The sequence below is a fragment of the Carassius auratus genome, chromosome 32 (assembly GCF_003368295.1).
Source record: "Carassius auratus strain Wakin chromosome 32, ASM336829v1, whole genome shotgun sequence".
In the NCBI taxonomy this organism is placed as follows: domain Eukaryota; kingdom Metazoa; phylum Chordata; class Actinopteri; order Cypriniformes; family Cyprinidae; genus Carassius; species Carassius auratus.
The window spans coordinates 19,620,991-19,633,784 of record NC_039274.1 but is presented as its reverse complement, the minus strand read 5'-3'; the positions used below and the strand labels follow the sequence as shown (position 1 = coordinate 19,633,784).

The 12,794-nt window shown below is 39.7% G+C and overlaps 1 protein-coding gene across 1 annotated transcript in view; it reads left to right on the top strand.

Annotated features, from left to right (window-relative positions):
• Positions 1 to 12,794, top strand: part of LOC113051770 (ubiquitin carboxyl-terminal hydrolase 47-like) — a 28,724-nt gene that overhangs the window by 10,663 nt on the left and 5,267 nt on the right. Inside the window, exons 3-20 of the mRNA XM_026215834.1 lie at positions 859 to 972; positions 2,091 to 2,244; positions 2,331 to 2,427; positions 2,884 to 3,029; positions 3,147 to 3,226; positions 4,143 to 4,292; positions 4,879 to 4,974; positions 5,055 to 5,207; positions 5,672 to 5,830; positions 5,925 to 6,056; positions 6,256 to 6,332; positions 6,456 to 6,511; positions 6,627 to 6,739; positions 9,499 to 9,603; positions 9,733 to 9,940; positions 10,111 to 10,226; positions 10,604 to 10,723; positions 10,987 to 11,755. Of these exons, the coding sequence (XP_026071619.1) occupies positions 859 to 972; positions 2,091 to 2,244; positions 2,331 to 2,427; positions 2,884 to 3,029; positions 3,147 to 3,226; positions 4,143 to 4,292; positions 4,879 to 4,974; positions 5,055 to 5,207; positions 5,672 to 5,830; positions 5,925 to 6,056; positions 6,256 to 6,332; positions 6,456 to 6,511; positions 6,627 to 6,739; positions 9,499 to 9,603; positions 9,733 to 9,940; positions 10,111 to 10,226; positions 10,604 to 10,723; positions 10,987 to 11,755 (2,845 nt within the window). The remainder of the gene's footprint in view (positions 1 to 858; positions 973 to 2,090; positions 2,245 to 2,330; positions 2,428 to 2,883; positions 3,030 to 3,146; positions 3,227 to 4,142; positions 4,293 to 4,878; positions 4,975 to 5,054; positions 5,208 to 5,671; positions 5,831 to 5,924; positions 6,057 to 6,255; positions 6,333 to 6,455; positions 6,512 to 6,626; positions 6,740 to 9,498; positions 9,604 to 9,732; positions 9,941 to 10,110; positions 10,227 to 10,603; positions 10,724 to 10,986; positions 11,756 to 12,794) is intronic.

The window sequence follows — 12,794 nt, the reverse complement described above, 5'->3', positions numbered from 1 at the left end:
ATAGGGTCTGGCTACTAAAAGCTACTAAAATCACAACAGATAATAAAACACTTCATATGCTAAACAACTGAGGATCACACAATAACAGACGAACACAACAGACTCCCACAGAAACATGCGCCTCGCAGCTTGGAGACATATTAATGAAAACTGTGTTTTAAAATATCATACATGTTTGATCTCTTCTGGCTGGATAGAGTCAAGAGTCTGAAGCTTAAAACCAGAGTCTGTGCCCTTCATACACTGTACGATTGTCTGTTAAATCGGTCAACTTTGACGGATTGAAATTTGCAGACTGATTGCAACTTTTGGCAGCTAGCTTCTGCTCATCCAGACTTATCATTTGTAATAATTATGAGCTTAATGCACACCTGAAGTAACACTGACAGGGACAGATCCACTCTTCAGTGCTATGATTAGATGAAGATGTGTCATGGACTGTCGTTCTCCATCTAACTGTGTGTTAATCCCAGCACAGAGCCTGTAGCTGCAGGTAGATCTATCTCAGAGTGGTTTCTGCTCTCCCTCACCAGAGGAACATTAGTATGTCCAGACCTGTTGCTTAATTTCTAGGACGTGTTGTCCCTCAGGTAGCACAGACTTTTCTTCCACAATAACTGATTGCTGGGATGAGATGTGGGTTATCTGCTGTACATCATGTTAATTATTTTCTCTCTGAAGGTCTTTTGAGTCATTTTGCAGTATTTCTGCATGTTTAGACTTGCTTTTTGCATTGTTCCAGACAGCATTATGCCTCACATTATCATTTGTTGTTCTGATTGGTTTTCCACTACCTCTCTTTCTCCGTCCTTGCTAATCTCTCTTTTTGCCTCCTCTGTCTCAAATCTGCACCTGAAGACTCCTCTGGCCCAGGCCAGTGAGATGTCCCTGGTGTTGTCCGGTTTCGAGGCGGGGAAAAGAAATTTCCTGCAGCTTACGGACAAGGATGGGGAGCAGCCTCAGATCGCTTCAGTGAGTAACCATATCAGCAGTTTAACAGGGTTAAAAAAAATGTATACATTTGGTAGGGCTGCACGATATTGGGAAAAAATTACATTGCGATATTTTATTTTTCTGCGATATATATTGCGATATGAAAACTAATTTTTTTCTTACAAACAAAAATGGGGTGAGCACACTTACATTCTCATTTTAAATGATTTAAACATCGACAGCATCGTGTCAATTGATTAATATGTGTGAGGGAGAGAGAGCAAGACAGCGTTTGTGTTGTTTGAAGACATTTAGCGTACGGCCGGGGCTCTCTCTTTCGCGCGTGCGCTCTTTCTCTCATGCCGGTGACAGGTGCAATATTTGGAAATCAATAATTATTAATTTATTTTTTTAAATTACATTTATATCTGAATATATGTCAACCTATAGACTTTCAAACATCTAAGTGTCATGAATTAATATGAATCTGTGTACAAAATGACATATGAACATATTTTCCTATTGTATTTTGCCTGGAAACGCTTCCAGCACGCTTGCGTGTCACATGAAAAATAGGCGTCGGTTCTATTTCTAGCATGCACGCGTTTTGGGCCGCGGGTCTCACGCAGGCAGTCTGCAAGATCTAACCTGTTAACATGGGAGCCGAATTAAAAACAGACACGCCACGCAGCTGAGACGCTTGCGCCACGCATCTAGTGTGGCGCCGGCTGCGCGCTCGCGCTCTCTCTCGTGCACGCTCTCTGGCCCATACAGTTAATGAATAACGGATCAACTATGACAGCCTACATCGCACATCCTGCGATGTGACTATCGTGGATTCGTACATCGCGATATCGATGCTTAAACGACACATCGTGCAGCCCTAACATTTGGACTTGACCTTAGTTTCAAATCTAGATTCTTACTGTGTGTTGTAGAATCCAGTTTAGGTTGTTTCCTTGTGGGTCCCTGACCTATTTGTTTCCAGTAGAAATGAAGGATACCACGTAATATGAATGCAATGTCATAAGAAAAATAATAAAAGAATGCGTGTTATCCTGAGTGATATTCTCGAGGGATGGGATCATAATTTTGTCAGGCATACTAGATGGTGAACATTGTGTGTTTAGCATTATTCATGTGTAACTCTCTTACAGGATGAATCTGGCACAGCGGACAGCAGTGGTCTTGATGACAGCTCTCAGGATCGCTTCATCGGACCCTTACCGCGGGACGGGACTGTGGGTTGTAGCAGTGACTACAGCAGCCCCAGTTACTCGTACTCCTCCATACTTAACAAGTCAGACACAGGTAGCCCTCCTTTACATGCATTGGTCAAGAAGAACATGCTGACTTTGCCATGTAGATTTATTTGTCTTGTGTCCCCTGCTTTCAAGGTTATGTTGGTTTGGTCAACCAAGCAATGACCTGTTACCTGAACAGCCTCCTGCAGACCCTGTTCATGACCCCTGAGTTCAGGAATGCACTCTACAAGTAAGTAGTCTGAGTGTCAGGTTTATTGGGATAACTAGATTATATGATCAAGATTCAAGCAATATGCAGCAATAGTGCAATTAATGCAAAAAAAAAAAAAGATTAAATCAGAGCTTTGAAAATATCAATTCAGAAACTCTAATACCATTTTTGGGATTGGAATTTACATCAAATACATTATTAAAACTGCTTAATGATCTCATGCTTACAAAGCTCAAGATGAGGAGGGATTGTGAAACTGACTTAATGAATTTAAAAATATTTCCATTGTATTGTCATTATTATTGCTCAACAGTTTTGGGGAGTATTGTTGTAAATTAGTTACTTTTTTAGTTCAGAGTCACTTTTAGCTTGAAGGCCTTTTATATTTTTTTTTTAACATTGGAATTGTTTTTTAGTGTGTGCGGCCTCCATATTGTCCATTCTTCAGCTCTGTTTTTGATGTTTCTGCACCAGTTGGGAGTTTGAGGACTCTGAGGAGGATCCGGTCAACAGTATCCCGTACCAGCTCCAGAGGCTGTTTGTGCTTCTGCAGACCAGTAAGAAGCGCGCTATCGAGACCACAGACGTGACCCGCAGCTTTGGCTGGGACAGCAGTGAGGGTACGAGGTGTCACTTAATGTCCCTTTGGGAAACTTTACCCACGTTAGCATTGCTGTTATCAGATAGCTGGAGGAGTCTTGGTTACTGTGAAACTCTTTACCTTGTTTGTTTGGCAGCCTGGCAGCAGCACGACGTCCAGGAGCTTTGCAGAGTCATGTTTGATGCGCTAGAGCAGAAGTGGAAACAGACCGAGCAGGTATGTGAGGCAAGCCCCGCCTCCTCATCACATGATGCTAATCCACAATCAGTGAGATCTGGCGACTAGGACAAATGTCCCAGTGTTGAGTAAAATAAGAGTAACTTTTATAGGCACTTTTGTCTGGGCTGGAGAGTTGGTTCAGGGCCACGCTCTAAAGAGGTTTGCATTTTTTACACTCAGCTCATTGTTCTCTCCTAAGCTGGGGATATTAGACTTTGTGGTAGAAAAAAAGGCCTAATCTCTGTTTGTGTGCAGTAAGTCAGCAAAACTTGTTTAGCTGAAAACATGTCTCAACTGCTTGTTTGGGATTTCTCTTGAGTTTATAGAGGGGTCCAAAGGTTAAGGCTGTGATTAGCCAAATTTTTTTGCTTCATACATGACAAAGACTAAACCTAGCCTACATCCAACTGCACTGTATAAAAGGGAAATAACTCTCCATACCAGCAGGTGGCAGTATTGTGGCTACATCAGTTAAAAAAGGGACTTGAATATATGCAAACTGCAAACAAGCAGCTTTTCAATTATGAATCATGTCAATAAATTGGCCTTCACTTTTATTCAGATGGTCTTGTTTTGATGTTCGCCTGTTAGGATGCTCAGATAAAGCCCGAGGCACACCAGGCTGACTTCAAAGGACTAGCTGCAATGAAAGCCCACAGTATTGGTGTAACTAGCATGTGCTCTGTGCCTACATGAAAGGAAATAACGGTCTATTCTAATAGTCTATATTCGTCAAGAAGCTGAAGTGCTGCTATCATTAACGAACGGGACACAACAAAGACATTCTGAAATTCAGTTTCTCTTCTCAACTAAACTTTTCATCTAAATGTTGCTAATAATGTCATCTATAATAGGAAAAAAATAAATCAGTTAGAATAAGTTTATGTACTGTATTCTGTTTTGTGTTTTCCAGGCTGACCTGATCAACCAGCTTTACCAGGGCAAACTGAAGGACTATGTGCGCTGTTTGGAGTGTGGCTATGAGAGCTGGAGGATTGACACGTACTTGGACATCCCTCTGGTCATCAGGCCCTTCGGGGCCAGCCAGGCTTTTGGCAGCGTGGTGCGTCCGGCTGTCATTATGATCATTTTTATGTAGCTGTTGCAGTATAGCTAACCAGCAGATGCAGTATTAAGCCACTTTTAAGGTTTTAAAGATTTAAATGTTTTTTTTTTTTAATTGTTATTGTTTTATATGGCAACAGAATTTACACTTTGTCTATTTTATTACTGTTTGGAATGGAAATATGACCATTGCTGTATGCTAAGAGCTACTATATTGTGCATTAGTCTTAAAAAAACAAAGTCCACAACCAGTCAGAATATAAACTATTGTCATCCAAAGTGCTAAACAGTGTTATTTTATATTATATAAGTTTTGTTATAAACATTTCTGTTTAGTATTTTTATTTCTGTTTTACTAGTTTTAGTACCTCAACTTAAACTTGTTTATTGCCAAGGCAATTTATTCTAACATTTTGATCAGGTTTTCATCAGATGTTTACATTTAGAGCTCAGTTAATGAAAAGAGTGTTTAATAGTTTTAGTTAACGATGACAGCACTGGTGCTAAATGTCAAATGCAAATGAAAGTGGAGCAAAATGTGCTGCATGTTTGTCCTCATTGTCCACTGATTTTATGTCGAGCAGGAAGAAGCCCTCCAAGCCTTCATCCAGCCTGAGACTCTCGATGGTCCCAACCAATACTTCTGCGAGCGCTGCAAAAAGAAATGCGACGCCCGCAAGGTGATTCAAATCTCATACGATGATTGCAAAGTCCTGTGCCACATTTCAGTTTCTGATGCAGGCTTGTTTTTTGTCTCCAGGGTCTGAGATTCCTCCATTTCCCATACCTGCTGACTCTGCAGCTGAAACGCTTCGACTTTGACTACACCACTATGCACCGCATTAAACTCAATGACCGCATGACCTTCCCAGAGGAGCTGGACATGAGCCCCTTCATCGACGTCGAGGATGAGGTGAGACACCGCTTTACGCTCTCTTTTCTGTGAGTGATCATATCCTTATTGAGTCCATAATTAATGAACTGTAATCTCATCTGCCCTATTTACACATCTGCCCTGCCCTATTGAGTATTAAACTGTAATTAATAATTTTAGCAGGCAGATATTCACACTGATTTATTGAATAGGTAGGGAAGGAGCTAGCGCAGACAGCAACACACAAATAATATGAGTCCCAGCCTAATAATGCACATTTGTACTCTGCATTGGAGATACATGTGAGCATGCTGTTGCATATTTTAATACTTTTAAGGCTTATTTATATAAGCTGTTTAAATGGTTATATCAATGAGCTGGAAGGACCGGCTTCTGATTAGCATAAGAACCGATGCTACATCAAAATACTACAGTGGGTTTTGAAAGCATGTAGTTTTGAACATCTCACACATAATTCTTTTTTTTACATGTTTTGACTGCAGAAATCACCTCAGACAGAGAGCTGCACTGACAGTGGGGCGGAGAATGAAGGAAGCTGCCACAGTGACCAGATGAGCAATGATTTCTCCACGGATGATGCTGTGGACGAGGGCATCTGCCTGGATAACACCAGCAGCGCAGAGCGGGCGCTCAAACCAAAGGTTACCTCACGCCCTCTCTGAACCCAAACGCTGAAGACGTATTGAACTATGGAAGATGGAAGACGAACATGCTTTTTCTTGTCTCCTTTAATAGAGCTCCTTGACCTTTGAACTCTTCTCAGTCATGGTGCATTCTGGGAGTGCTGCAGGTGGGCACTACTACGCCTGCATCAAGTCCTTCAGTGACAGCCAATGGTACAGCTTCAATGACCAGCACGTCAGCAAGGTAAGCCAGCTACCATCAGTCTTAAAGAAATATTTCACACTGAAAGGAATATATTGGGTCTCTTTCACTAATAATTGTGTGGCTTATTCATATACATATATTGTTTTTATTGTTCTTAATAAGTGACCACTACAGAAAGAGAATAATACAGGGTTGTAGGGTTGTGATTTGTGTTATCGCCATCATGTGTGCATTCCAGATCACGCAGGATGACATCCGGAAGACATATGGCGGATCCTCAGGGAGCAGAGGCTATTACTCCAGTGCCTTTGCCAGGTGTGTGAAGCCTCCTAGTCCTACATTTGTGATGTCTGAGATGCCGTTTGTAAAACACATTATAATGTAACGTATGTTACAATGCCCATTTTTATCAAATCTTCTACTTTTACGCCCCAACAGCTCTACAAATGCATATATGCTCATGTACAGACTTAAAGACCCCTCCAGGAATGCAAGTAAGAAGTGGAAATTTACATGGATCAATTATCTCCGTATCAAAATACATTTCCAGTGATATCGGTCCATCTCTGAGATTCTGGAATTGAATGGACTGTGTGTGTGTGTTTGCAGAATTCCTGGAAGTGGAGGACTTCCCAGAGCACATAAAGAGACTGATGCAGCGAGAGAAAGAGTCTGAAGAACAGGAGAAGAGGCAAAGAGAGATTGAGCGCAACACATGCAAGGTAAAACTGCATGAAGAGATTTGGGCTCTGTTCCAGACACTAATGAGCTGCCTACCTAGACAGGATTTTAGGCGTCTTTTAATGCAAAAGCTGTTCCAAGCAGTGCAGAATTTGACCTGAATTAGGTATTTTAAGAGTATAATTTAAGGCAACATTAAATGTGTTAAGCCACAAAAATTTGATGGTGGTCAGGGTCAAAGAAAATATAGGTAAAAAAAATTGCACTCTAAAAAATATTTTTCCAAGTTGTAAATAAGACATTGTAGTGTGTTTTACCGGAAAATCTTGACTTTGTGTGGTATAGTGTTGTCAAAAGACCTGGTACTTCGGTACCAAGTCGGTATTAAAAAAATGTAAACGTGACAGTACCAGGTTTCTTTAAGTACTTTCTTTTTAGTACCGAGGTCCCGTTCAAACCCGATTCTTGATGCATACAGCGCTATGATTTCCGCGAAGCAGAAAACGAGGACGGAATCTCCAGTCATGAAAATTAAGCTATGAAAATATGGACAGTCACGGAATTTGTCCAAGTTAGCATAAATTAATCTAATCATATCTCCATATGGACCAATATCGGTAAATGTTAATCCGCAAAAGTTGTTTGAAATATGAATCCTGCATGTTCTCTGCGTCTTTGTGTGAATGATCGAATGGCAGAGACGTGCAGGTTTGTTTACTACATAGACTGAAGCGCGTGATGCTTGCATTAATTTCAGCATCTGAGCTTCAGAGTTCTCTCTCCATCAAGCGATCTGAACTTTTCAGTTCATGTCAATATACGCACAGGCACCTGTATTTGACGCTCTGTAAACTCTGTGTGAAGGCGCACGACTCACCGTCGCTTTACTGATAGCGCTGTTTCTCACACATGCAAAGAGAGAGAGAGCGAGAGTCTTACCACGCTGAATCGACACGCTACATGTAAACTATTCTTTGTTGTCTTCTCCTGTCAAAATAATGGAGTTCATTTACAATTATTCATTTTCGAACAAGAAGAAGATATGCCGGTTTTTCCAGTAGTGGGCGGAGCTAATGCGCAAATGGCAATTTCATTGGCTGGCGTTCATCTATTAACGTCCCTGTTTTGATTTCAGCAAATCAATTCGACCGAACGCATACAATGTGATTAATATTCATGAACCCAGCAGCTCATCAATCCATAGTGCATTGTATATTGTTAGTCTGGTAGTAGAATTAGTAGCAGTATTATCTTTTAATAATAATTCATGATCTATTACTATTTTTTTTTTTTTTTTTACAGAAACCCTCAATGACCAAAAATATCTTAAGCATCACCACCAGTCTTAAGTTCTGTTAAAATGACAAATATGCATTCATTAAAAGCTCATTTTTACATAAAGGCATTGTGCTACTAAATATTACTATTATTTAGTAAAATGTATGTGATACTGCTACTACTGTTGAAAAAATTAATAAAACTTTATTTTTTTTAAAGAAATAAATCACAAAATATTTCTTCCATGTTTTAATTTTAATAGCAAATCCCCTTTTTTTCCAAAAATAAAATGTTTTTAAATTTCATAAATTAAAAGACGAATTAAATTTGGGTGAAACTTGTTTACTGTTTTTCATGATTATATAAATTGTAGAAAAACTTTAAACACAATTGTAAATAAGTATAAAGAATGGCATTGGTTTTATTTTTAGTGATAAAAAGTTTTTTAATTTTAATTATTTTTTTTTCAGTGAGCTTATTTTTGTGTTTTGCTTTGGTACTGAAATTGGTACCGAGAACCGTGGATTTTCACTAGTATCGGTACCGAATACTGAAATTTTGGTACCGTGACAACACTAGTTTAGTACACTTTATTAACCATTATGAGTTTTTTTTTATATATATATATATTATTTGCATCAAGCTTTTGAATAGTATAGTAGTGTATATTGTTATTGAAACTTCATAATGTTTCACTTGATTAAACTTTTAGTCAGGAATTATAGTTTAAAGTCTAACTAGTAAAATGTTTACACATTATGTGAAAACTAGTACAAGTATATAAATAAATAAAAAGAGACTTACTCATGTTTATGATCTCTGCTGAATAAAGCGCTTCATTCTTTTTTCTGAGGTAATCCACATCACATCTTTTTGGGGTGAATGATGTCTTATTCCTCTCATCGCGATGCAAACAGTAAAATAAAAAGAACTTGAAGAACAGTCCCGCTGCATTGTCTTCTGTTATGGGCGTATTCAAGCTGCGCGCTTCAGTGAAACATTAGAATCTGAATGGAGCGTTCTGCGCGGGGGCATGGTCGCATTAGAAGATAATGAAGGGAGACGTGAAAAACAGACATTGCGTTGTTTTCATATGGATTACTTTATCACTGAATATTGGTTTTCGGCGACACTTGTTTAAAAGTAGACATATCAGGCTTTTTTATAGATATCTCTCTCATGTCTCTTCGTTGAGTATTCACAGAGTTACAGTTCATTTTAATGACGCCTTTGTAAATGAAGATCAGCGCAGACAAAGGCTGCAGACAGCACACCTTGTTATCTTTATTTTATAAATGCACAAAGTTTTGTTATGTCTGTATACAAAAAAAGTAGACCCTTTACCGATTCGATTGATGTATTGCTCTTATCTGTACGATCAAAACTGAAAGTGTAATTTAAGTTATTTTCAGGGTTATCAGGAGAAAATGCCTCATAACACGTATATGCCTTAATCAACTCCACGGGGTTGAAGACCTGTGTTGATAAAATAGAGCCTTATTATTCTGTCCTGTTCCATTAGATCAAGCTATTCGGCATGCATCCAGTGAAAATGATGATGGTGGAGAATAAGTTAGAGGTTCACAAGGACAAAACTCTCAGAGAAGCAACAGAAATGGCATACAAGGTGAGTAGGGCCAGTGTAAAATAGTTATATTTTACCTATGCATCAGATCTCCTAAGTGTCTTATAATTTATCACTGATTGTTTCCTTGTGTTTTTGTCTGTTTGGATTATGTGTCCTCTGGGTGATCAGCTGATGGATCTTGATGGAGTGGTGCCACTGGACTGCTGCCGATTGGTCAAATACGATGAGTTTCACGAATATCTTGAACGTTCGTATGAAGGGGAGGAAGACATGCCTATGGGTCTGCTGCTCGGCGGGGTCAAGTCTTCATACATGTTTGACCTGCTCCTGGAGATCCGCAGGCCTGACCAAGTGTTCCAGCCCTACAAACCTGGAGGTACCTACTGAGCAGAACATTTGCAATATAATCCTACTTAAAATCTGCAATCAAGATACCAAAAAATCATTAACTTCCAGTTATTATTATAGTATTATAGTAGACTTGATATCCATTCAAAGCAGTAAACAAAGTGTAAACTGCTGTCTTTGTTTGTGTGTTCATTGCAGAGGTGATGGTGAAGGTCCACGTGGTGGATCTGAAGAGTGAGTCTATTGCTGCTCCAGTCAGTGTCAGGGCATATCTCAACCAGACTATTATAGAGTTCAAGCAACTCATTGCACAGGTACAGAATCTCATTTTTTGAGTGAATGCACTGCTCTATTAACTTATTAAAGGTGAATAGGGTTAGAAATTGTCCCATTCTCCTTTTTTTGTGTTACCAAAGATAGCCTTTTCTTCACTTATAGGCAAAATCTGAAAGCTTTTTTTTATCACTTTCATGCATGCTTTTAAAATATTATTTACAATTTCATGTATATTTGGAATGATTATTTAATTTTTAATTACTATTTATCTTAATTGCATAATATAAACACATGCCAAATAAATATTATAGGAAGTTTCAATCAATGCTTTGTTCCTTATTTGTGGAAAGTGCCAAAGACTGTTGAAACAGATGTCTGCTTCCATCTTACATCTGGTCACCTTGTGTATTTCCAGGCCACGGGGCTTTGCGCAGAGACCATGCGTGTCATCTTAGAGCGTTGCTATAATGACCTTCGGCTTCTCTCCGTGCCCAACAAGACTCTGAAGGCAGAGGGTTTCTTCAGGAGTAACAAGGTTCACTTGCATAACACTTACTTTAATGGCTCATTTCTAAAACTTAGTGAGCTGCCTCACTGTAGACATGGTCAGCTGCCTTCTAAAGCAGCATCCTGACCAAAGTAGAACATGACTGGTTTTGAAATGTTCTTCGTAAACAGTTTATGGTCTTGCCTGGCATACAATTAACGCTCCTCCAATAAGAGATATAATGGTCCCTCTTATTATATGACACTCTAAAAGATTGCCTGTTTCTATAAGATGCTCTTGTTTGTTCTCAGGTTTTCGTGGAGAGCTCAGACTCAACTGATCATCAGGCCGTTTTCACTGACTCCGTTCTGTGGAAGCTCCTGGATCGGCACGGGAACACAATCAGACTGTTTGTCTCTTTGCCCGAGCAGTCGCCAGGCTCTTTGGCCAACAGAACTAGTTGCCCCAAGGCTAGCGCTGACTCTGAGGACTCGTTGGATGGGGCGAAGGGCAGCAGGAAGTCAGTAGAGGCCATTCTTGAAGAGAGCACAGAGAAGCTGAAGAACCTTTCTTTACAACAACAACAGCAGCAGCAATCCTCCAGCACCAGTGACAGTCAGAAGAGCTCAGAACACAGCGACTTTGAGTTTATCGAGTCACCAGCACAAGAGCCGGACGCTGCCTCGCAGCCTTCTCAGACGGAGAACTGCACACGGACCGCCTCAGACACTGAGAACCAGTTCCCCTCTGAGGAGCGCTCCGACTCGGACGTCAATAACGACCGCAGCACCAGCTCGGTGGACAGTGACATCCTGAGCTCCAGCCACAGCAGCGACACGCTGTGTAACGCAGACAGCGGCCCGCTCCCGCTGGCTAACGGCCTCGACTCGCACAGCATCACCAGCAGCCGACGCTCCAAAGCACACGAGGGGAAGAAGGAGACGTGGGACACGGCGGAGGAGGACTCGGGCACGGACAGCGAGTACGATGAGAACGGCAAGAGCAAAGCTGACGCCCAGTACCTGTACTTCAGAACAGAGCCATACTCTCAGGAGGACGGATCTGGAGAAGGACAGAAATGTAAAGTCTCTCTGATTGGCTATTGTTTTATTTAGGAGATCTAGGTTGGGGTAAATGCGGAATGAAAACAAGGAGAGTGGTGTTTGAAATTAATACTTGCCAAGTACCAAATTTAAACAGAGTAACATTGGTCCATTGTAGGATGGCACTATATATTGAACTATAATCGTTATTGCAGTATTGTTTAATGCAAAAGTCATTTTGCGAAGGCTGTTATTTTAGTGAACGCAGCGCCGCGCTACACTTTAAAGCAGCACGGTAGATATTTTTTCATTAAATCACATCCCTTGCAATTTGACTTTAATGGTAAGGTATGTTACGATAATCATTTTGTGTTGATATATTGAGAATATTAGCAAATGGTCAATATTAAAGCTTTACAGTTTAATGTTGAAATTTAATGTTAAACAGTCGTAAACCATTTTAATGGTGAAAATATTAGTTTTGTAATTTTGTAGTGTGCTATAAAATTACATTAAATTAAAATGTCTAAATACATTTTCAATAGTACATTTTTTTTTAATTTTCTATGCAGATTCTCTCCAACGAGATCAGTTTATAGATTGATTAGCTTTCTCCCCCCAAATATAACCTTTCAAGTCGGTTGATGAAACTTGCTCTAATTTATTATATCACTATTTATAACGCAGAAAAACTAAATATTGCAATGTCCGTTTTGTTTTTTATATTGTACAGCCTTATACCATTGGATTTTTAAAAACTAAAAGATTATGGTTTAAATCTAAGGGTGATTTGACCCCTTTTTTAATCAGATGTTAATTAAACCAAAGAAAACCAGACAAACAGCTACTGAACTCCATCTGTTGAAACATTCATTATTCTGACCCAACAAAGAAAAATACGGAACAGAGACTAGTTGAAGTTTTTGTATCAGGTGTCCCAGAGAACTGATCCCTATCTGATAGCTTTATGGCAGCCTGCATTGTAGACTACATGTTTGTAGTGGAAAAGCAGCTAAATGGTACCCTTGACAAAACTCTTGATAAAAAAAAAAATAGGCTACAGCACAATTGAATTC